Source organism: Pocillopora damicornis, chromosome 2 (genome assembly GCF_964200805.1).
Source record: "Pocillopora damicornis chromosome 2, jaPocDami1.2, whole genome shotgun sequence".
NCBI classification, from domain to species: domain Eukaryota; kingdom Metazoa; phylum Cnidaria; class Anthozoa; order Scleractinia; family Pocilloporidae; genus Pocillopora; species Pocillopora damicornis.
Window position 1 is genome coordinate 33,984,523 of NC_142671.1, and position 22,273 is coordinate 34,006,795.

At 37.2% G+C, this 22,273-nt stretch overlaps 1 protein-coding gene and 2 pseudogenes across 2 annotated transcripts; all 3 read left to right on the top strand.

Annotated features, from left to right (window-relative positions):
- The first annotated feature begins 621 nt into the window (after positions 1-621).
- LOC149050996 (ficolin-1 pseudogene) lies at positions 622-2,106 on the top strand (annotated as a pseudogene).
- A 3,942-nt stretch (positions 2,107-6,048) lies between these two features.
- On the top strand, positions 6,049-11,323 carry LOC113669990 (microfibril-associated glycoprotein 4-like; annotated as a pseudogene). Its single transcript, XR_016182872.1, has 5 exons — positions 6,049-6,103; positions 6,766-7,016; positions 7,419-7,533; positions 7,718-8,221; positions 8,821-11,323. The product of XR_016182872.1 is annotated as a microfibril-associated glycoprotein 4-like (transcript).
- A 3,972-nt stretch (positions 11,324-15,295) lies between these two features.
- On the top strand, positions 15,296-20,562 carry LOC113669988 (microfibril-associated glycoprotein 4-like). Its single transcript, XM_089196191.1, has 6 exons — positions 15,296-15,484; positions 16,097-16,347; positions 16,913-17,027; positions 17,135-17,257; positions 17,928-18,348; positions 18,687-20,562. Exons 1-6 carry the CDS (start codon positions 15,406-15,408, stop codon positions 18,916-18,918), a joined length of 1,221 nt encoding a protein of 406 aa, XP_089052317.1. The 5' UTR covers positions 15,296-15,405; the 3' UTR covers positions 18,919-20,562.
- Positions 20,563-22,273: the final 1,711 nt, after the last annotated feature.

Below are 22,273 nucleotides of genomic sequence, written 5' to 3' on the forward strand. Positions count from 1 at the left end.
CCGAGTTTTTTCTAGATGGCTGAAAATCCAGTCGCGTATATATCATCAATCCTGATTGCGAAGATTACTCGATCTCAGTGCCGCGTTCGGCACCATAGACCATCAAGCACTATTAAATCGCCTTAGGTTGAGTTTTGGGATACGTGGATATGCGTTAGAGTGGATCGCGTCGTATCTTTCTGACAAGACACAACGTGTTTCTTTGGAAAATAACTTCTCTCAGAGTCGTTATCTGTCCTGTGGTGTACCCCAAGGATCATACCTCGGTCCGCTGTTATTCACAATGTATGCGAGCAAGCTCTTTGACATCATTAAAGGTCATCTTCCTCGGACACACTCCTATGCAGATGACACTCAATTGTATTTATCTTTTAGGCCCGACACTATATCTTCTCAAAGCAACGCAGTGGACGCTATGGAACGCTGTAACAGCGCCATCAGATGTTGGATGATTAAAGACAAGCTTAAAGTAAATAATAGTAAGATAGAATTTATACTAATCGGAACGAGACAACAGCTCGCTAAAGTTGACATCAAGGGGTTGGTCGTTGGTGACGCTACTATCAGTCCTGTGACTGCCGTTAAAAATTTAAACCTCCTGTGACTGCCGCTGATGACGTCATGCTGAGAGTTGATCTGAAAGGCTTTAAAGGCAACGTCACCTACGCTAAGTACGCGACTTCTAAGGTGCCAGACGAGGCTGCTAAATACCAGCTTTCGATTGGAGGATACAGAGGCACGGCTGGTGACTCTATGGCTGCAATCCTACAGCCATTGCAGTAAGAAACCCTAAATTTCCAAGTTCAGTTTGAATTTCGTTTTTGAAAAGGCGTTTGGTTGCAACGCCTTTAATCATGAGAGAAACCGCATCTTCAACAAAATAGCAAGAGCATTAACGCGTTCTGAATAAAAATTTAAACCATAGAACCTTTTTTTAGCGAATTATAGAACTTTTGACCACATTGAACGAATAAGTTGAAGTAAAAAGTTGACAATTTAAGATGGCTCCCCAAGAGTATTTATAAATAAACTAGACCGAAAGCTTCAAAAGGAAACCTACTTAACCTAATTGTATCAAAGTTTTCCTTTTCCATTTCCTTTCCCAGCTCGGTTAACGATAAATATATTTGGTATTCCAATTGATGGCCTAAATAGCCCAATATTTTTATTTTTCCTTATTGAAATGTGTTCATTCTTTGCTGAATTATGATAATGATATTGCCTGATCTTTTAAAACTGTAAAAACTCAATGTCATTGAAACTGTTTGGCTGATAATCTCTAATTTTTCATTTATGTACAAATATTTGATATGAACTGTATGTTCTTAACACTGTTTTATTAAAAAATAATAGTTATTTAAAAAACTCTATCGTTTTCCATTGTTTATACACTTTTTTTGACAACAATTGTGTCATCGTATCGAGTCACCATTTTTTTTCATTTTGACGTCTTTGAAGTTCGTGCCATACTCGCGTCCAGATCTCGTGCGACCAAAAACCCATTGCAACCTCCATATGCTGATTTTAAAAATCCAATATACTGAAAAACAAAGGAGACTTTCCTAAGCCTGAAAGAAACTATGCTGATCAACTTGGAATGATAGACAATACTTTTTGGCGATACTCGGAAGTTAATGTCTGGTAGCAGCGATCAAACCAGCCTTTAAAATACTGATAGCTGAGATGAGAGGTTACGTAATAAATGTGCATTCTCCTGATTATGTATCGGTGAATGTGAAAAAAAAAAAAGAAAAACCCATTCCTTAGTTGAATACACTTAACTCTTAGATCTTACTTTGTCGGTCTGTCTGTCTCCCCGATCTCTACTGTCTTTAAGCAATTTATTAAAGTAATTTGTGTATGATGTAGACTAAGTTTCTTTTTTAACAGTAACCATCTTCCACATGTTTAAACATGATATAAACGAACTCACATGAAATTTTACTTTATTTCAGCAATATGAAGTTTTCAACTAAAGACCAGGACAATGATCATGGCCATCACGTGTCCAACTGCGCCGAACGCTGTAAGGGAGCCTGGTGGTACAGCGACTTCAATGCGTCCAATTTGAACGGATTGTACCTCAGTCGTCCCGAAGCCCCTTAAGCTAAAGAAGTCAACTGGTTTACTGTCCGGGGCTATAGCTACTCACTAAAACGCACAGAAATGAAAATAAAAAACAAGGGCATAAGCGGTGTCTATGCTAGAGTGAACGACATGGAAACATTTTGAAATTTGAGCTTGCGCCAAAACTACCTCAACAAGTAAATACGTCTATAAGATGACACCATTAAATTTAATTTTCTTCAACAGTTTTATCGAAATTCATACCGATGAAATAGTATTTAAGTACAGCTCATAGTTCTCGTTATCATAATCTTAGTCCTAAAAGTCCTCCTGTGAAATCAATTACTTTACCGAACTTTCTAGAACGTTGGCGCACTGCAGAAATAGATATGCTAATTGTAGCAGAGGACAAAATCACAAACGATCAATTGAAAGTATGCACGCTACATTCAGAAAACAATATTCTTGACTACTTTTCATTGTATTCATAACACAGACAAAATTTGTCGGTAAAGCATTACAATAGAGCCAACCTTTTGGCATTAATAGAATAATATGTAGGTTGCTCTAAGATACTGCCAAAATTCAATTAGAAACTTAAACCAACCAATAAAGTTTATGCTCATCTTTTCTTTCTTTGATATATTTATCCATATAAAGTTCTGTTTGTTTTCTGAAAAACTTACCAAAAACCAAAACAAGTTGGTTCTTTAGTTTAATTTAAGCATCATTTTATTTCGCATTTTATTAAAGAATCCATGTGGTACCACTCAGTGTCCTCCAAACTCACGATGTTGTCCATCTGCGTTTGTTCACCGTGATTTACTGGAGACAAGTGCGAAACAGGTGAATGAGTGTAATAAGTTTGGCATTGCTTACTACATAATCCTGTGATCACTTCCTTCTTCGGTTTTCAAAGAGAACTTTATAGAATTTTGAATTAATGAGTAACACATCTAAATTGAAACAAGGAGAACACTCCTGATTAATCACGGGTTGAAGGGGGAATATCAACACTGAATTTCATTGACTCAACGGATCAGTAATCGAGGTAGGTTAATATTTTGTAGATTTGGACGAGTGCACAGACGGAAACCATGTCTGTCACGTGAACGCCATATGTAACAACACTGAAGGGTCATACCGCTGCTGGTGCAAGAATGAATATAAATAGTGTAGTTTGATCGTCCGGATGAGTGTAGTCCTGAGATGGACTATTGTCGGTAATGAGGATTGACGTTTTGACAACCTGAGCGAAAGTCATCATCAGAGTCAAGTGAAAGGTTGTTGTCAGTCGAATGTACTTAGTCCGGTTTGTGTAAACTGATAGGTCAGTTTTGCCGCGATGTTATTGGCTGTAAGACTCAAGTGGCGTAGGTCAGTCGTGATTGGTCGTTTTGGATCCGTTAGTGAAGGTAGGTCGTTCTGTTAGGTTGATTTGTAATGTTAATGTCGTGAATCGTGAGTCGTTTGTATGGTGCCGGTAGTGGTTGACACCTGTTGAGGGGAGTCTGTTCCAAGTTAGTAAACCAGCTTTCCAGGGTCAGTCGTTGAAAGTAGTTGGTGCTGTAGGTTAGGCATTGCGCAGAGTCCCAGTCCATAGTGTGGTTCGTAAGTCGGATATTGAATGAATGAATTGTTTCTGGCTATGTTAATTTTTCACGTCTGAAAATGAAAGTTTCATGAGACATGCTAGTTAATTAATATAGTAACTAAATAAGTGAATGAGTCATCTCAAAAAAGCTCTACTGCGTTTTGAAAATTTCCTCTAGCTTTCATTCATCTCCTCCTCGCCTCCATTTCAAGGTTGATTTGTGTTTAAAGAATGGTCAGTAGTTTCTCGCTTATATCGCGTATGACAGCATGTTAAGAGTTGACATGGAAACTTTGATAGGTACGTCAAGTACGCCGAGTACACGACTTTTAAGGCGGTAGACGAGGCTAATAAGTACTGGCTTATGATTGAAGGATAATATGGTGCGATTAGTAATTCTTTTCGCTGAGGTAAATGAAATCTGTAAAATGAGGTACGATTGAGTACCTTATTTTATCAGTTCCCGATCATGATTAAATCTATTAATTTAATAGCCAAAAAGCTGCACCGAAATCCTTCGAAACGGCTGGAATTCCAGTAGCGTATAAAACATCAATCCAGATGGCGGCAGCCCAATCCAAGTGTTGTGTGACATGATTACGGATGGTGGAGGTTGAAAAGTTTTTCAGGGACATTTGAACGGCTCTGTTGGCTTAGATGGTTATCCCACAAAAATGGCTTTGGAAATTTGAGCAGCGAGTTCTGGCTTGGAAACGGCAATCCTCACCGTTTGACAGCCACTGATCATGTCATGTTCAAAATTGATCTTAAAGATTTTAAAGGCAATATCAAATATACTGAAGACGAGACCTTCAGAGTGGCAGACAAGGCAGAAAAGTTCCGACTTTTGATTGGAGGATACAATTATGGTACCTTGGGGGTCTAACTTTTCATTTATTTCTAATAAGTTGGTTGGAAGTCTCCCCTGTCACCCACATAATGTTGCAAAACATTAGCAAAAAATTACTGTTCATCCTGTAAACACTAAGCAACATTGAAATAGGGGCGAAGGGATATAAAATGAAAGTTATAGAAAATTTCAACAGTAGTAGAGCGTGACAAGACCTCTATCTGCTATTCAGCTCAACCAGTGACTAGATGAATGTTCAAAGATATAGTAACTTTTGATTGTGCGGTGATTGCATTCAGGTTTTGAAATTTCAGTTCTCGAAACTGCACTGGGGGCGTATTACAGGTAGAACGTATGATTGTATCGTTAGAGGTTACAAGCATAGAGATGCTGTAATTTGGACTTAAACTAAACTTTCGCAGCTCACTTTTGTTTCATTCGAATTCTCAAAAAAATTCAAGAGAAGTCTGGAAGCCGAAAAAATAGAACTTCAATCAGACTTCAGGCATATATGATTTCCGTAAACTCCTTTTTTTAATGTACTTTTACTATGTATACTCTTCACGTTCAGTACTTGTGTTTTAAGATCTTTTATTTTTTCGAAATAGCTGTATCAGACGTTTTTCTCAGATGGAACAACACATAATTGAAGATGTGTCTTTTTAATGTGGGGTCCGTACTTCGGGAGGACCCTTCTGTGATTTTTGATACAGTTAGTACAATTGTAGATGTTGATAATTGAAATAAAAGGTAGGTAACTCTTTTGGAAGGCCCAGGTCAAAGTGGTTTAAACAAAGACTTCTTCAACATTAAATCTTGCTATAATTTTGTATCTTCTCTCTTAAATAAACGTCAAAGAGTTTTAAAGAATTTTCGATACAAATTATGGTTTTCGACTTAAGCCTTTGAATTATTTATTTATTCAAAATGTTTTCATTATGAATCGTAAGTTATTCTTTGCGCCAAATGACTCAAGCTTACACCAAAAGCCACCGGCAAGAACTGACTTTAACCTAACCTGTCTGCGCTTCTTTCAAATTCATGTAATTCGAAAATATCAGCATTCGTTTTGAATGAGAGATAATTCTCTAATGGTTCATCAGAGGGATTGTCGAGATTTTTCATTCGTGATCCCTAAATTTACATAATGTGAAAATTGTGCTAAGATGGCATGGGTTACCGTTTATGTTTTGCAGTTCCTGACAAGAAGAGAAGACTTTGCAATATTTTTCGTTTTTCTGTTTTCAAAGACATAGTATGGCGATAAAGGTTTCCTGTGAAGGGAGGAGGTCACTAATAATTAATCAGCAGAAATGTGCTCGGAAATATAAAAGAGAATTCATCATTATCCTAAACATTCAATAACGGCTAACTAACCCGCCAATCATTAAGACAAAATTGTGTAATGCATCACAATAGAGCCAGCCTTGTGAAAATTACAGAATTATCATTAAACCCGAAGGGAATCAAAGCGAAGGTTTCCTTCAGCTACTTGCAGTTCATCCTAGATTCCATGAATTCTTTTCAGTTATGTATCATGTTGCTTTTCGTGGCTTTGGAGAGGCTTTCGTGGAGTGGCCTCTCAGATGTAGGTAGGATGATTATAACTTTATTTTTCCACAAAATTTCTTATTTCCATAGCTCGAGTTAAGTCGACCATAATTTCCCATTTATCGAAAGATAAAAACATTTTTTAGATTTCTAGTCCCAATTAAACGATGGCAGCTGTTTGCAAAAGATTATCAGTCTATTTTTTTAACAGGCATGCTGTTTTTCCTCATCTATTTGGAATTTAACATCTCAATCTAATCTCTAATGATAACGATTACTTTTGATAAAAAAAACTTTTCGAGAGAAAACCCCTTAGCTCGTGTAAAAAATATTTTCATTTTCATTTCATTACCCTTTTTAACCGGTTTTGCCAAATAATGATTAAATGTGTGATTTTTTGATAACTTCAGAAATCCAGTGCACCAATCTTTTAACATTAAGCCTTCTTGTCTCGCAGTGGAGCTCGCTGTCAAGTCATTGCGAAACTTTTTTGTTTAAAAAGAAACCACGTAATGTTATGGCTCATAAAGTCGGTGCCCCAAATGTTCCGAACTACAACGTGGGATTTTAATCGTTACTGTTTCGCTGTCAACTTAACTCGAAACGTTTCTATTATAAAGAATCCATACAAGAAAACAGAAATTGTTCTCGATTCTTAGAAATCAATAATTGATAGCTGTCCGGTGTTGTGAATTTTAAATAGTTCCATGCAAAACAAAGGAGTTTGAAGAGCCAGTTGCAAACAAGGCTCTCCTGAATCACGTGATCAGCACACCGGTAGCGAGGACAGCAGAGAATTGTGAAATACAATGTTTCATTGAAGTCAAGTGCGAATCATACAACTTTGGTCCAAATGAGGATGGTGATTACTTCTGTGAGCTGAGTGATTCCGATGGTGTTAGAGATCCAGACGACTTGAGGGCACGGCAAGGCTCCCTTTACCGCGCAACAAAGGTATCATGGGGAGGGCATGTAGTGAAAAGTATGAAACGAAAATAAAGAAATTGCTTTTTGATAGAGATGAATTTCTTGATTTTTGGACCGCGAAATGTTGGCTTAAAACGTCGCTCGGAAAAACCTCTTGACGGCGATGGAAATTCCATGTATTAGCTTATCTTCTGATATTATCTCAAGAAAACTCTATAATTTGTCTTTGCTTGCTTCAAGTTGTGGACAATTTTCCACATTCAATTAGAAACTTAAACCAATAAATAAAGAAGTTTATGTCCATCTTTTCTTTCTTTGATAGCTTTATTTATATATAGATCTGTTTGTCTGAACATCTTGCGAAAAACCAAAACAAGTTGTTTTTTTTTGTTTAATTTACGCATTATTTTCTTTTGCATTTCATTAAAGAATCCATGTGGTACAGCTCGGTGTCCTCCAAATTCACGATGTTATTCAGATTTTGAACTCGAAACCTACATTTGCGTTTGTTCACCGGGAGTTACTGGAGACAACTGTGAATCAGGTGAATGAGTGTTATAAGTTTGGCATTACCTACTACATAATCCTGTGATCACTTCCTTCTTCGGTTTTCAAATAGAGATTTTTCGAAGAGCTTCATAGAATTTTGAATTAATGAGTAATTAAAACATGGGGAATATTTTATTGAGTCAAAGGATCAGTAATGGAGGTAGGTTAATGTTTTGTAGATTTGGGCGAGTGCACATACGGAAAGCATGCCTGTCACGTTGTTTTTTGTTTATTTATTTGTCTGTTTTTTCCTGCCATTCTACTGTTAAAGAACGAAGAAGCTGCGCCGAACTGCTTCGAGACGGTTGGAATTCCAATGGTATATACACCATCAATCCAGATGGCGGCAATTCAATCCAAGTGTTGTGTGACATGACAACAGACGGTGGAGGTTGGACCGTTGTTCAGAGACGTTTGGACGGCTCGGTTGACTTTTATCTTGGATGGGAATCCTACAAAAACGGCTTTGGAAATCTGAATGGCGAGTTCTGGCTTGGAAACGACAATCTCCACCGTTTCACAACCACTGATGACGTCATGCTGAGAGTTGACCTTGAAGACTTTCATGGCGACATCACTTACGCTGAGTACACGACTTTTAAGGTGGCAGACGAGGCTGCTAAGTATCGACTTTTGATTGGAGGATAAAATGGCACCGCTGGCGACTCTATGACATACCATAGGTAAGACAGGTATTCGTGTGAGGTAATGGAGTACACTATACAGAGTACTTGGGCAAGGATAGCCATTACATTGGGTGTGATTAAAAGAAAACAACATTGTATCTTTTTTAATGTAATATTAGATATGTAAAAGTTTAAAATACAGCCAAATTTTAATTTTAATTAAATAAGACTTTCTTGAGCCTTAAAGAAACTATACTGATGATCTTGGAATTGTAGACAATACTTTTTGGCAATACTTTAAAGCTGATGTCTGGTAGCAGCGATCAAACCATCCCTTTAAAAATGCTCAATGCTGAGACGAAAGATTGAATCAATATGGTCTGCGTTGCGTAATAAAATTGCATTCTCATGATTGTAGATCGCTGACAATGAAAAAAAAATAAAAAATTCAGTTGAATACAAAACTAACATCGCCAAAACACGTAGATCTTACTTTTTCACTCTGTCTGTGTCCCCGGGTGTCTATCTCTACTGACTTTATGCTATTTATTAAAATAATTTGTATGCGTAGACTAAGTTTCTTATGAACAGTAATCATCTTCCACACGTTTAAACATGATACAAACAAGCTTACGTGAAATTTCATTTCATTTCAGCAATATGCAGTTTTCTACGAATGACCAAGACAATGATAATGATCTTTATAATTACGTGTCCAACTGCGCCGAACACTACAAGGGAGCTTGGTGGTACAACAACTGCCATAAGTCCAATCTGAATGGATTGTACCACAATGGCTCCGAAGCCTCTTACGGTAAAGGAGTCAACTGGCTCACTTTCCGGGGCTATTACTACTCACTAAAACGCACTGAGATGAAAATAAAATCAAGGGCATAAGAAAATGTTTATGCTGGAGTGAACGACAAGGAAACAATTTGACCTAAAACTTGCACCAAACCTACCTCAGCAAGTAAATACGTTTATATGATGACACCATTAAATTAAATTTTCTTCTACAATGTTATCAAAATCCATGCCGATGAACTAGTGTTTAAGTACAGCCCATAGTTTACATACGTTATCATAATCTTGCTACTAAAATCCTCTTGTGAAATCAATTACTTTACTAAACTTTCTAGAACGTTGGCGCACTACAGAAAAAAGATATACTAATTGTATCAAAGGACAAAATTACCAAAGGGTCAATTAGAACTACGCACGGTACTTTAAGAAGACACCATTCTTGACTAATTGTCGTTCTATAAAACGAATTGCCTCTAACAAGTGATAAATCTATACTAATGGTGTCCCACGTGTGTTCACTTCAGTGACGCCTCATGCAACAATTCTTGAAAAGACCACATAACATTATACGGAAAGGCAAGGCATTCACAGTAAAACAATTGAAGTAGTCCACGATAATCATATTTTTAATCGAAGTTCTATGTAATTAGCTTCGAAAGCTTCATATATTATCACTCAAAATTTTCAGAAGAATAAAAGACTACTCTCGAATTTTATTATGTATGTCAACAACAAAAAAAGCAGTTTTTGAAGTTGAACAATTTTTTGTAAAGTTCAGTAGGACGTAATAGCCTCCAAGTACTTGTGACCTCTTGCAGCGCAAATATCGATTTTTCTTTTCTTACGTCGATAATTCAAATTTTAAAGTAAATCCTGAAAGCAATCACAACCCAACCAAAAGTGGTTTACCTATGAGCGTCCATGTTGCCACCTGCCGAGCCGTTGGCAAGAACTGAATTTAACCTAACCTGTTTGCACTTATTTCAAATGTAAGTAACGCGAAAATATCACCATTTGTTTTGAATGAGAGATAATTTGCTTATGGTTCAACAGAAGGATCGCCAAAATTTTTCATTCGTGATCCCTAAATTTATATATTGTAAAAATTGTGCAAAGATAGCATGGGTTACCGTATATGTTTCGTCGTTGCAAATTCAATTTTTCTATTTCTGTTTTTTTACATAAAGCTTATATTCTTTTACCTTATCAGGATCTCTACTAAGAAAGTGTGATTTGCATAATTTCTGCTTAAATTTAACTGAAGTCAATACATTTTTAGTAAGCCACGGTTTAGCCAATTGTCTCCTTTTACTTTGAGAGGCTTTCTTTAAAGGTGCATGCTTGTCTGCAATTTGCTTGAGTATACTTATACAATTAGCAGTTTCCTCGTGAATATTATTAGATTCATTACTAACATTGATCCAATCGACCGCATCTACATCTCTAATAAATTGGTCCACATCAAAGTTACTATAATCACGAAAATAGAATGTTCTCTTATACCTTGATATATGTCGATCAAGCATACAAAACACTGGTAGATAGTCAGAGACATCAACCAGCGCAATACAGGCACCCACACTCGTATTAGAATTTGTGTAAATGTGGTCAAACAGAGTAGAAGTATGATGAGTGAGCTTGGATGGTTTTTTTATTAAAGGTAGTAAATTGTTAGAATCACCTTAATAGAGCATATTTAGGCACTCTTCAGATAATCACAAAGGGTTATTATCTAGATTCGGTGTTTGCCCTCGATTATTGACTGACCGTAACCCTATGCGTATGAAGAATTATAATGATTGACTAATTGTTTCATAGATGAGATGATTAATTGAACAATATTACACTTAATGATTGAGAGATTGGCTAACCAAATTTTGGATTGACTGATAAATTGACTGACTGATTGACAGATTTATTGCTTGTTTAATTGACGGATTAATTAACTGAGTGGTTGCCTTATTGTCTGATTGATTTTCTGATGGATTGACAGACTGATTGATTGCATTATCGTTTGGATGATTTATTTTAGCAATAAGTCTTTCACGACAAAAGATGTGGACAACAACTTGAGCAGTAGGAACTGTTCGCTTTGGTTCAAAGGTGCTTGGTGGTTAAAGCTTTGTCGTCGTTCTAACCTCGACGGCTTATATCATGGAGGATCATTCAATGATTCGTATGCAGATGGTGTCTCTTGGAATTCTTTCAGAGGACATTTGTACTCACTGAAACGTACCGAGGTGAAAGTAAGGTCTTCAAATTGAAAATAACCGAATGATGCTCAAAGCTGTGTGTGGTATTGGCCAAGGGAACTAGCACTATAAATCTGATAGATTGCGAATATCCATCCTGTGGCAAACATGTGAACGAATTTACAGAACATAAACCACAGCTTTTCACTTGTCGTTTAAGCATTTTTTTTTTCACGTAACTTATTTCCAACAATCGAGGAGACACGGTGGCCTCATGGTTAGTGCACTCGACTCCGGATCGCGTGGTCCGGGTTCGAGCCCTGGCCGGGGTCATTGTATTGTGTTTTTAGGCAAGAGACTTTACTCTCACAGTGCTTCTCTTCACCCAGGTGTACAAATGGGTACCAGCAAATGAGCTGGCGGTAACCCTGCGATGGACTCCTAGCCGCTTCATGCTAAGAAAACCGAAGTTAAGCACCCGCCCCGCCACTTGAGCCCGTATAAAGGCTTTTTGTTTCCAATAAACATCGTAAAGATGAAACAAGGACATTCAGTTTTCCTTACCTAGTTACAGCCTGTAATTGTTCTCGTCTTATCATATGATGTGAAGTGAAATAGCTGAAAACTGGTAATATCTGATTTTGGTTGACATGGCACAAACTTGATCTACATTTCTTTAACGCATTTTAAAAGCTTTCGTTCAGTGAAATAAACTCATTACTCAGCGGGGGAAACGAACTTACATTTTTTTTAACACGAGGTCCAAAAATTATTTGGGAAAAAACAAACCAAAGGAAAATTGGACAAAAAAAAATAGAGAGAGGGAAGAATCTACCTCCAATGATTTTGGACCGGGCTTCCTGCTCTGCAAGAACTATGCAGTTCAAGACCTAGATGAAAGCCTGCGAAAACACACTACAGGAGGCCTTCGGGATTTGAAAGAGTATGATACCCATCGCTAAATCTTTTCAAACTAAATCGGTCTTCATCTGTCCCTAGAGCGTTCATGCTATTATTTCTCTGCTGTACCAACCACGAAAAAAGTTACTCAGAACGGGTATTTTAAAATCACTTTAAGAAAGTTTGAGAAGCACTTGAGAAATACACGCCCACTTAAAACCCCTTTTATTTAAACTGCAGAATAATTAATATAAAGGGAATCAAGATAGGTAATTGAAGGGACTTTTTCTTCACAGACTGCTTCCAAGGAGGACAGTTTTCACTGTGGCAAAAAAGGAATCTGCACTCCTAACTATAGGATATAGTTCTTAAGTTACAATTTTGAAGGAAGGTACTGCAATCTTCTCTCTGTTTTCAACAACATGGTTTTCCTGTAGAAGACGAAAAACCCAGACAAACATACTCTGCGACGGGATTTACCAACTTTCTTTCTGGTTGCGTTAGTTTTTGAACTCTAACAATTAAATTTTAATGAGATATGCTACGTTGATTAATATAGTAACTAGATAGGTGGGTGACTCATCTCAAAAAGGCTCTGCCGCGTTTTGAAAATTTCCTCTAGCTTTCATTCATCTCCTCCTCGCCTCCATTTCAAGGTTGCTTGTTGTTTACAGAATGGTCAGTAGTTTCTCGCTTATATCGCCTATATCGCTTATATCGCTTGGTAGACGAGGCTAATAAGTACCGGTTTTTGATTGAAGGATAACATGGCACGGTTGGTGATTCTTTTCGCTGAGGTAAATGAAATCTGTAAAATGAGGTATGATTGAGTACCTTATTTTATCAGTTCCCGATCATGATTAAATTTATTAATTCAATAGCCAAAGAGCTGCACTGAAATCCTTCGAAACGGTTGGAATTCCAGTGGCGTATAAAACATCAATCCAGATGGTGGCAGCCCAATCCAAGTGTTGTGTGACATGATTACGGATGGTGGAGGTTGAACCGTTTTTCAGGGATGTTTGAACAGCTCTGTTGGCTTGGATGGTTATCCCACAAAAATGGCTTTGGAAATTTGAGCAGCGAGTTCTGGCTTGGAAACGACATGTCATGTTCAGAAATGATCTTGAAGATTTTAAAGGGAATATCAAATATACTGAAGACGAGACCTTTCGGGTGGCAGACAAGGCAGAAAAGTCCCGGCTTTTTATTTGAGGATACAATTATGATACTTCGGGTGACTCGATGATGAATGGCAAAATTGAGACTGACTTCTGACTTGAGGGTTGAAAATTATGAAATAATTTCCTAAGCTTTAAGTTTACCATTTGTTGCAATCGTTGCTTCTCCTATAATTAATTGATCATTTTCTTTAAGAGGCGTTGAGTTTCCACGAAAAAAGAAAGAACGACAAGAATGAAACAGCTGCGCCCAGGAGTATAATGGAGTTTGGTGGTACAGTAACAGTAGATGCCAGGGAAGCAATTTCAGTGATCTTTATCTTCATGGTGAACATTCTACGTTTGCGAATGGAGTCAACTGGTTCAAGTAGAGGGGATTTCACTGCTTCATCGCGATTCTAAGCCTTAATTCTTGTTTTTCTGTGAGTGAGTTCTAAGCTCTTTAGACACTCTCCGCTGTTTTTATTAGACTTCGAAATTTGAATAATAAAAACTATGTTTAATTTGCATTGGAAACATACTCATGCACAAAAAGCTTTGTATTTAAGTCTATAAATATCTTACCCCTAACACTTACGAGGAGTGGCAAAACTGATTGGTTCGTCTCCCCTTTATAGAAGGTGGTAGATTGATAACTCTTCCACTTAACATAACACACAGTAATTTTTTCAGTTATCTCTATTAAGTTATTTGAAAGTATCCCCTTTCACCCACATAATGTTACAAAACATTGACAAAAAATTACTGTTCATTCTGCAAACACCAAGCAACATTGAAATACGGGCGAGGCGATATGATATAAAATGAAAGTTTTAGAAACATTTCAACGGTAGTGGAGCATGACAAGACCTCTGCTATTCAGCTCAACCAGTGACTACATGAATGTTCACAGATATAGTAACTTTTGATTGTGCGGTGATTGCATTTGGGTTTTGAAGTTTGAGTTGTCGAAACAGCACTGAGGAAGAAAACAAAAATAATACTTGCTCTGCGTATTACAGGCAGAACGAATGGCTTCAGCGTAAGAGATTACAAGCAACAAGCATAGAGATGCTATAATTTAGACTTAAACTAAACTTTCGCAGGTCACTTTTGTTTCATTCGAATTCTCAAAAAAAATTCCGAGGAGTCTGGAAGCCGAAAAAAAAGAACTTCGATCGGATTTCAGGCATATATGATTTCCGTAAACTCGTTTTTTTTCTTCGTACTTTTACTATGTATGCTCTTCACGTTCAGTACTTGTGTTTTAAGATCTTTTTTTTTTTCTTTTTTTTTTTTTCGAAATAGCTTTATCAGACATTTTTCTCAGGTGGAACAACATATAATTGAGGATGTGTCTTTTTAATGTGGGGTCCGTACCTCGGGAGGACCCTTAAGTGATTTTTTCTGACAGTAAGTAGGACCATAGATATTGATAACTGGAATAAAAAATGGCCAAGGTCAAAGTGATTTAAACAAAGACTCCTTCATTATTAAATCTTGCTATAATTTTGTATCTTCCCTCTTAAATAAACGTCAAAGAATTTTAAAGAGTTTTGGATTATTAAATCAAGATGTTTTCATTATAGGTCGTGAGTTATTCTGTGCGCCAAATGACCCAAGCTTAAACCAAAAGCCATTGGCAAGAACTGACTTTAACCTAACCTGTCTGCACTTCTTTCAAATTTATGTAATTCGAAAATATCAGCATTTTCTTTAAATGAGAGATAATTCTCTAATGGTTCGACAGAGGGATTGCTGAGATTTTTCATTCGTGATCCCTAAATTTACATAATGTGAAAATTGTGCTAAGATAGCATGGGTAAACGTTTTTGTTTTGCCGTTGCAAATTAAATTTTTCGTGACAAGAAGAGAAGACTTTCAAATATTTTTGTTTCTTTTATTTTTCAAAGACCTGGTATGGGAGTAAACTTCTCCTGTGAGGCGAGGAGGTCATTAATAATTAATCAACAGAAATATGCATGTCAATACAAAAGAGAATTCATCATTATCCTAAACATTCTATAAATGTAAATTAACCCGCCACTCATAACACAGACAAAATTTGTCGGTAATGCATCACAATAGAGCTAGCCTTGTAAAAATAACAGAATTATCATTGTATTCCCTGTAGGGAATCAAAGCGAAGGTTTCCTTCAGCTACTTGCAGTTCATCCTAGATTCAATGAATTGTTTTCAGTCATGTCTCATGTTTCTTTTCGTGGTTTTGGAGAGGCTTTCATGGAGTGGCCTCTCAGATGTAGGTAGGAGGATTATGATTGTATTTTTTCACACATTTTCTTATTTCCATAGATCCAGTTAAGAGGACGATAATTTCCCATTTATCGAAAGATAAGAACAGGTTTTAGATTTTTAGTCCCGTTAAAAAATGGCAACTATTTATCTAATCTCAATCTCAATCTAATCTCTGATGATAACGATTATTTTTGATAAAAAAAAACCAAATGTTTCGAGAGCAAAGCCTTAGCTCGAATAAAAAATATTTCCTTTTTCATTTCATTACATTTGCTAACCGGCTTTTCCCAAATTATGATTAAACGTGTGATTTTTTGATAACTTGAGAAATCCAGTGCACCAGTGTTTTTACATTAAGCCATCTTGTCTCGCAGTGGAGCTCGCTGTCAAGTCATTGCGAACTCTTTTGTTTAGAGAAAAGCCACGTTATAGTATGGCTCATAAAATCGGTGCCCCAAATGTTCCGAACTACAACGTGGGCTTTTGATCATTATTGTCTCGCTGTCAACTAAAATCGAAACGTTTCTACTTATAAAGACTCCTTACAAGAAACCAAAAATTGTTCGCGATTCTTAGAAATAAATAATTGATAGTTGTTCGGTGTTGTGAATCTTAAATAGTTCCATGCATAACAAAGGAGTTTGAAGAGAAAGTTGCAAACAAGGCTCTCCTAAATCACGTGATCAGCACACCGATAGCAAAGACAGCAGATAGTTGTGAAATACAATGTTTCATTGAAGTCAAGTGTGAATCATACAACTTTGGTCCAAATGATGATGGTGATTACTTGTGCGAGCTGAGTGATTCCGACGGTGTTAGAGATCCAGATGACTTGAGGGCACGACAAGACTTCCTTCACCGTGCAACAAAGGTATCATGGGTAGGGGGTGTAGTGAAAAGCATAACATGAAAATAGAGAAATCCCTTTTTGATAATTGAGAGATGAATTTGGTAATTTTTGGACCACGAAATGTTGGCAAAAACTCGTCGCAAAACTCGGAAAAACCTCTTGACGGCGATGGAAATTCCATCTAATAGCTAACCTTCTGATATTACATCAAGAAAACTCTACAATTTTTCGTTGCCCGCTTCAAGCTGTGAAACTTGGTCCAAAGAGTTATTTATGGTCATATTGAAGCGCCTGCATGTGGAGAGCCGATTGGGCAAGGTTACGTTATGTAAATTTGGTAGCTGTGAGAGATATTGCTAAAATGTTTTATCTGCCAAGGGTTGCGTGTACGATGATATTTGGACCATGTTCCACATCCAATTAGAAACTAAAAAAATTAATAAAGAAGTTTGTGTCATCTTTTCTTTCTTACATACCTTTATTCATGTAGCGATCTGTTTGCCTTCTGAATATCTTTCGAAAAACCAAAACAAGTTGTTTCTTTTCGTTTAATCTACGCATTATTTTCTTTTGCATTCTATTAAAGAATGCATGTGGTACCGCTCAGTGTCCTCCAAACTCACGATGTTATTCAGATTTTGAACACGAAACCTATCTCTGCGTTTGCTCACCGGGATTTACCGGAGACAAGTGTGAATCAGGTGAATGAGTGTAATAAGTTTAGCATTATCTTCTTCATGATGCTGTGATCACTTTCTTCTGCGGTTTTTAGAGAGATCAAAAATGGAGGTAGGTTAATATTTTGTAGATTTGGACGAGTGCACAGACGGAAAGCATGCCTGTCACGTGAACGCCATATGTAACAATTCTGAAGGGTCATACAGCCGCCTGTGCAAGGATGGATATAAAGGCGATGGGTTTCTATGTGAAGGTGAATATTTAGCGAGCTTTGTTCCAGTTGGAATATAAAGTGATATCTACTCTAATAGGTAAAATATTTCTTTGAATAAAGGTAGCTGCAGTGAGATAGAGGAGCCCCTGAGATTGTATTGAGTAGTACCACTCTTTCTTAGGAAAAATTCAGCGAGACATCTTGGTGCCGAGCAGTTAGGCACTTTAAACAACTCCCGACATTTTGAGCTAACTCTCTAACTGTTTAAGGTTTCCTAGCCTAAGGAACTAAGAGCCTTGTGAATATTGTTGCTCACATGCATGAGTCTGGCATACCTATTTTGCTACTTTTTTACTATGTCAGAGTAGCCTTTTCCAATGGTGTCACAGACCTTACAGCAGTTATTGAAATGTCGTTTGACTAGAGCATTGTGGATAGAGTGGCCATGTCTACTAAATCCCAAATCTGCCTCAAGCCTCCTATTTCCGAACTGGTTTCAATTGGCTCTTAAAGTGTTCAGCTCTGTCTTTTATGAATGTCTAATTCACAAAATTACCGTAGCCTGATACATTTACAACTTTGACTTGGCGGCAAATAAAAAACCTAGGTTAGCAAATTGATGAAAATAAATGAGGTGGTATCGTTTGTTTGTTTGTTTTTAATTGTTTGTAATTTTTTTGGTTTTTTTGCTACCATTGTACTGTTATAGAACGAAAAAGCTGCGCCGAACTGCTTCGAGACGGTTGGAATTCCAGTGGCGTATATACCATCAATCCAGATGGTGGCAATTCGATCCAAGTGTTATGTGACATGACAACGGAAGGTGGAGGTTGGACTGTTTTTCAGAGACGTTTGGACGGCTCTGTTAACTTCTATCGTGGATGGGAATCCTACAAAAACGGCTTTGGAAGTCTGAGTGGCGAGTTCTGGCTTGGAAACGACAATATACATCGTTTGACAGACTCTGAAGACGTCATATTGAGAGTTGACCTGGAAGACTTTGAAGGCAACATCACCTACGCTGAGTACACGACTTTTAAGGTGGCAGACGAGGCCGACAAGTACCGGCTTTTGATTGGAGGATACAAGGGTACTGCTGGTGACTCTATGGCAGAGGGACTTTCCCTAAGGTAAATGAAATCGGAATCACAAAGTGCAAAAGGGATATTATCTAGATTAGGTGTTTGCCCGCGATTACTGACTGACCCTAACCGTATGAGTATGAAGAATTGATATATCGATTGACGAATTGTTCACTAGGGCGGATATTAGTTGAAACAATATTAGACTTAATGATTCAGAGACTGACTGAATACATTTTTGATTTACTGAAAAATTGACAGATTAATTGACTTGTTAACTAAATGACTGACCGATTAACGGAGTGATTGACTTATTGCCTGATTGATTTTCTGACCGATTGACGGATTGATTGATTGCCTAATAATTAATAAATGATTTATTATAGCAATATGTCGTTTACAACGAAAGATGTGGACAACGACTTGAGCGGTCAGAACTGTGCTCTGTTGTTCCAAGGAGCTTGGTGGTACAACGATTGTCATTATTCAAACCTCAACGGCTTATATCGTGGAGGATCATTCAGTGATTCGCCTGCAAATGGTGTCTCTTGGAATTCTTTCAGAGGAGCTTGGTACTCCCTGAAACGTACCGAGATGAAAATGAGGCCTTCAAATTGAAAATAACTAAATGCTGCTCGACGTTCTGGTTAACAGTTTCACTGTGGATTACCATCACAGATATGGAACATTTATAATTAAAGCTAACAGCTAACAGTAGTTAATGTTAAGAGAAGTAGGTCTTGAATATGTCTAATCTGAAAGTCAATTTGGTTTCTTAAATCAGTGAAAGGTTAATTTAGGGCCCTCAATGTGAGAAGAGAAAATCAGTTTTTTAGATGTGCCACACCTCTCTGACCGTTAGTAAATTCCACTCTTTTATTGAAAATGAATGCCGTGCATTTGTGTTTAGTTGTGATAATTTATCCCAAAATATTAAGTTTAAGAGATAGAAATTATATGTAAGGTATGTTTAAAGACTGAAATTACGGTTTGGAACAAAAGCGTAGGTCAATGAAGATTTGATGTAAATAATTTCATGTAAAAGTGTGATATAGGTGGTAATATTAAAGAGACCAAGAGAGACGAAGAGCCTCCTGAAGAAACAAAAAGCTTAAACAAAACAAAAAATGCTTCACTCACAGCTCTACCACAGCTTCACTTGGTTTCAGGTTACGCACACTACAGGGCACTGCTCGATAAGCTCTCAAGAAAGATCCGCAAGCGATGATTTTCTTCACCAGCCCCTTGTGTTTGGCCCAAATACCCATCCTGTGACCAGTTGGTGGACGACTTCACAGAACATAAAACAACTCTTTGCAATTGTCATTTATTTCCAATAAACACCGTAAAGATGAAACAAGGACGTTCAGTCTCCCTTACTACCTACAGCCGGTAACTTTTCTCGTCGTATCATATGATGTGAGGTAAAATAGCTGAAAGCCAATCATTTCTTATTTTGGATGACATGGTACAAACTTGATGTAAATTTCTTTAATACAATTTAAAGCTTTTATAAAGAAGATGAAGACAAGTCAAGTGTACGTATTGTTATTTATATTTTAGTAAGCTGCACTCGAGTGTAAAGTTCATCGTTTACTTGCCTTACGTATTGTTTGCGTAACCTTTTAAAGAAAAACGAAAAATGGCTTTGCAGCTGCAAATCTGGTTCACGTTCGACTTCTACATGCACGATGTACTAAGGCTATTTACATTGACCAACTACAATCGTGAGTATAATAAAGTATAAAGACGAAAGTAATTAAGTCCAACGAAATGTATCTCGGTTGGTCCAGAGTCCAGTTGCTATATTTAGATCCCTGGTCGGTGGAAACAGACCATTTCCTCTTCCCTGTTATACAAGCAAGTTTTATGAGTTTAGTTTCCCAACATAGTTCGTTTAGCCAAGCAGTTAATCACAGTTAATCGCCTAAAATAGTGTAAATTTACCTTCTCAGTCGAAAAGATATCGCCACAGTAGTGTAGAAGAATACATTCCTTGCCACAGTTCTCTTCAGATTTTTCTTGATTGTTTTCTGACTGAAAGGGAAAACCTACAAAATTTGAAAGGTTCACCTCAAAGCTATCAACACTTAATGAATAATGACATAATTCTTCTAAGGGATTCGGGTAATTAAAAATTTTCGAAAGCGTAACCTATGTTTGCATCACGTCGCACCTTTTGTAGTTTTCCGACGTATTTCGTTGATTTAACCTTTGATACCTTTCCACTCTTCTTGAAATTACGAACTGAATCACTTAGGTGGCAAAACGTATTTCAAGACTACTATTTCAATTACGTTTCTGTTTGTTAAGCTGCTTTCATAGAAAGTAAACAAATTTGTTTCACGCTTCATTCAGACTCACTGTACTGAGAAAGATATAAATTAATCCTCGTCACGGAAAAATAGGGTTGACCTGAAAAAAGAGGAACATTCCAACCTGGTGCAATCTAGAAATAAATTTAACACTTATATAGTTGAAAAAAACTATATTGTATTGCGTGCGATGCTTTAAATCGGACAAGCAATAGAAATTTAAAAACATGCGTTTCTTTCTCTTACTCTCAAACTTCTGAAAGTGAAGACTACACATGCATCTCTGCTTAATATTTCTTCTTTGTGCTGTTGTGTACGGCGTAAGCCGTTTTTCAAAGTCAAATCTGAAGGCTGTTAACTTTGCCGAAAATGTAAGAGGAAAAAAGCTAAATGGAAGCCTAATAAGAGAGGTGGAGGTAGATTCGGAAAGTTCCTGTTAGTTAGAGTGTGTGGAGGAAGAACGATGTCAGTCTTACAACTTTGGAACCATAATGGGCCACTCAAAGAAAATCAAGTGTCAACTAAGCGGCTCTGATCGATTAGCTGGACTTGTTAACTTCACGGAAGATAAAGATTTCATTTACAGAGAAATAAAGGTAATTAATTACAATAAACTTATTACGATCGTTCTACTCCAACGATGATTATTGTCCAGTAAAATAACCTTATTATCTAAAAGTTACCGTCAACAAAATCATTTGGCAGCCTCAGCGGGGTAGATGAATTTACGTTTGATAAAACGAGGTCCAAAAATTCATTGGAAAAAAAAAGAAACGAAAAGTGGGCAAAGTAAAGTAGAGAAAAGGACAACTCTACCTTCAATTATTTTGGACCGGGCTTTCTTGTAGATTCTGCCCCAAGGCGACTCCTCTCGTTTACGCCGTTTGATAAATAGAGAATAATACATGGGCGCACGATATGGAATAGCTCACGAGTAAGCGCAGCGAACGAGTGAGTTGTCGAGTTGCACACGAGAAGAGAAATTCCATATCTAAAAGCAACCATGTATTGTTTTGTTTATCATATAAACACATTAGCCCTTTACTGAGGAGAAAAGCCGACTTCATTAATGAATGAAAATAAATGAATGGAAAGTTCGTAGAGTGCGTTGGCGCTAACTCTAAGATGGAAAAATGCGTTGAATCATGATTACAAAAACAACAATGGTCGTAATTTTCAATTTAAAAAATTCTCATTTATTGACTTTGTCCTTAACGTCAGAAGAAGTCTTTCAGGTAAACGGCCAAAATCGGCTTGTGGCAAATCTTCCAGTTGTCGATTTTCATTCTCAGCCGAGAGAAATGCTAACACCAAAGCCACTGAATACGTAACTTTCGGTTTTTCTTTTGGTATATTGGTTTTCTTCCCCTTCTAGGAAAGTTTTAACCTCATTGTCTGTCAGCGATACGGATTTTTTGGTGTTTTAGCCGCCAGAATTCGAGAAAGCTCCGGCAAACAATTTGTATTGAGAATCGTGAATCGCTTTGCCATTAATTCATCAACCTGACCGAGTGGTGCCAAAGGCCAAATAGCTGATTGGCTATATTAACACACGTAAAAAAAACTACGATATTTTTTCACGTGTGTTGTTAACCCTCATCCTTAGTCAAATTGTCAAATCCAGAAAATCGATCAGAGCACTCAGCTGACACTTGAAT

Coding starts and splice junctions, on each gene's coding strand:
- LOC113669988 (XM_089196191.1), top strand. CDS start 15,406: ATGAATTGTTTTCAGTCATGTCTCATGTTTCTTTTCGTGGTTTTGGAG. Junction 15,485..16,096: donor GAGTGGCCTCTCAGATGTAG/GTAGGAGGATTA, acceptor AATCTTAAATAG/TTCCATGCATAACAAAGGAG. Junction 17,258..17,927: donor CGATGGGTTTCTATGTGAAG/GTGAATATTTAG, acceptor GTACTGTTATAG/AACGAAAAAGCTGCGCCGAA.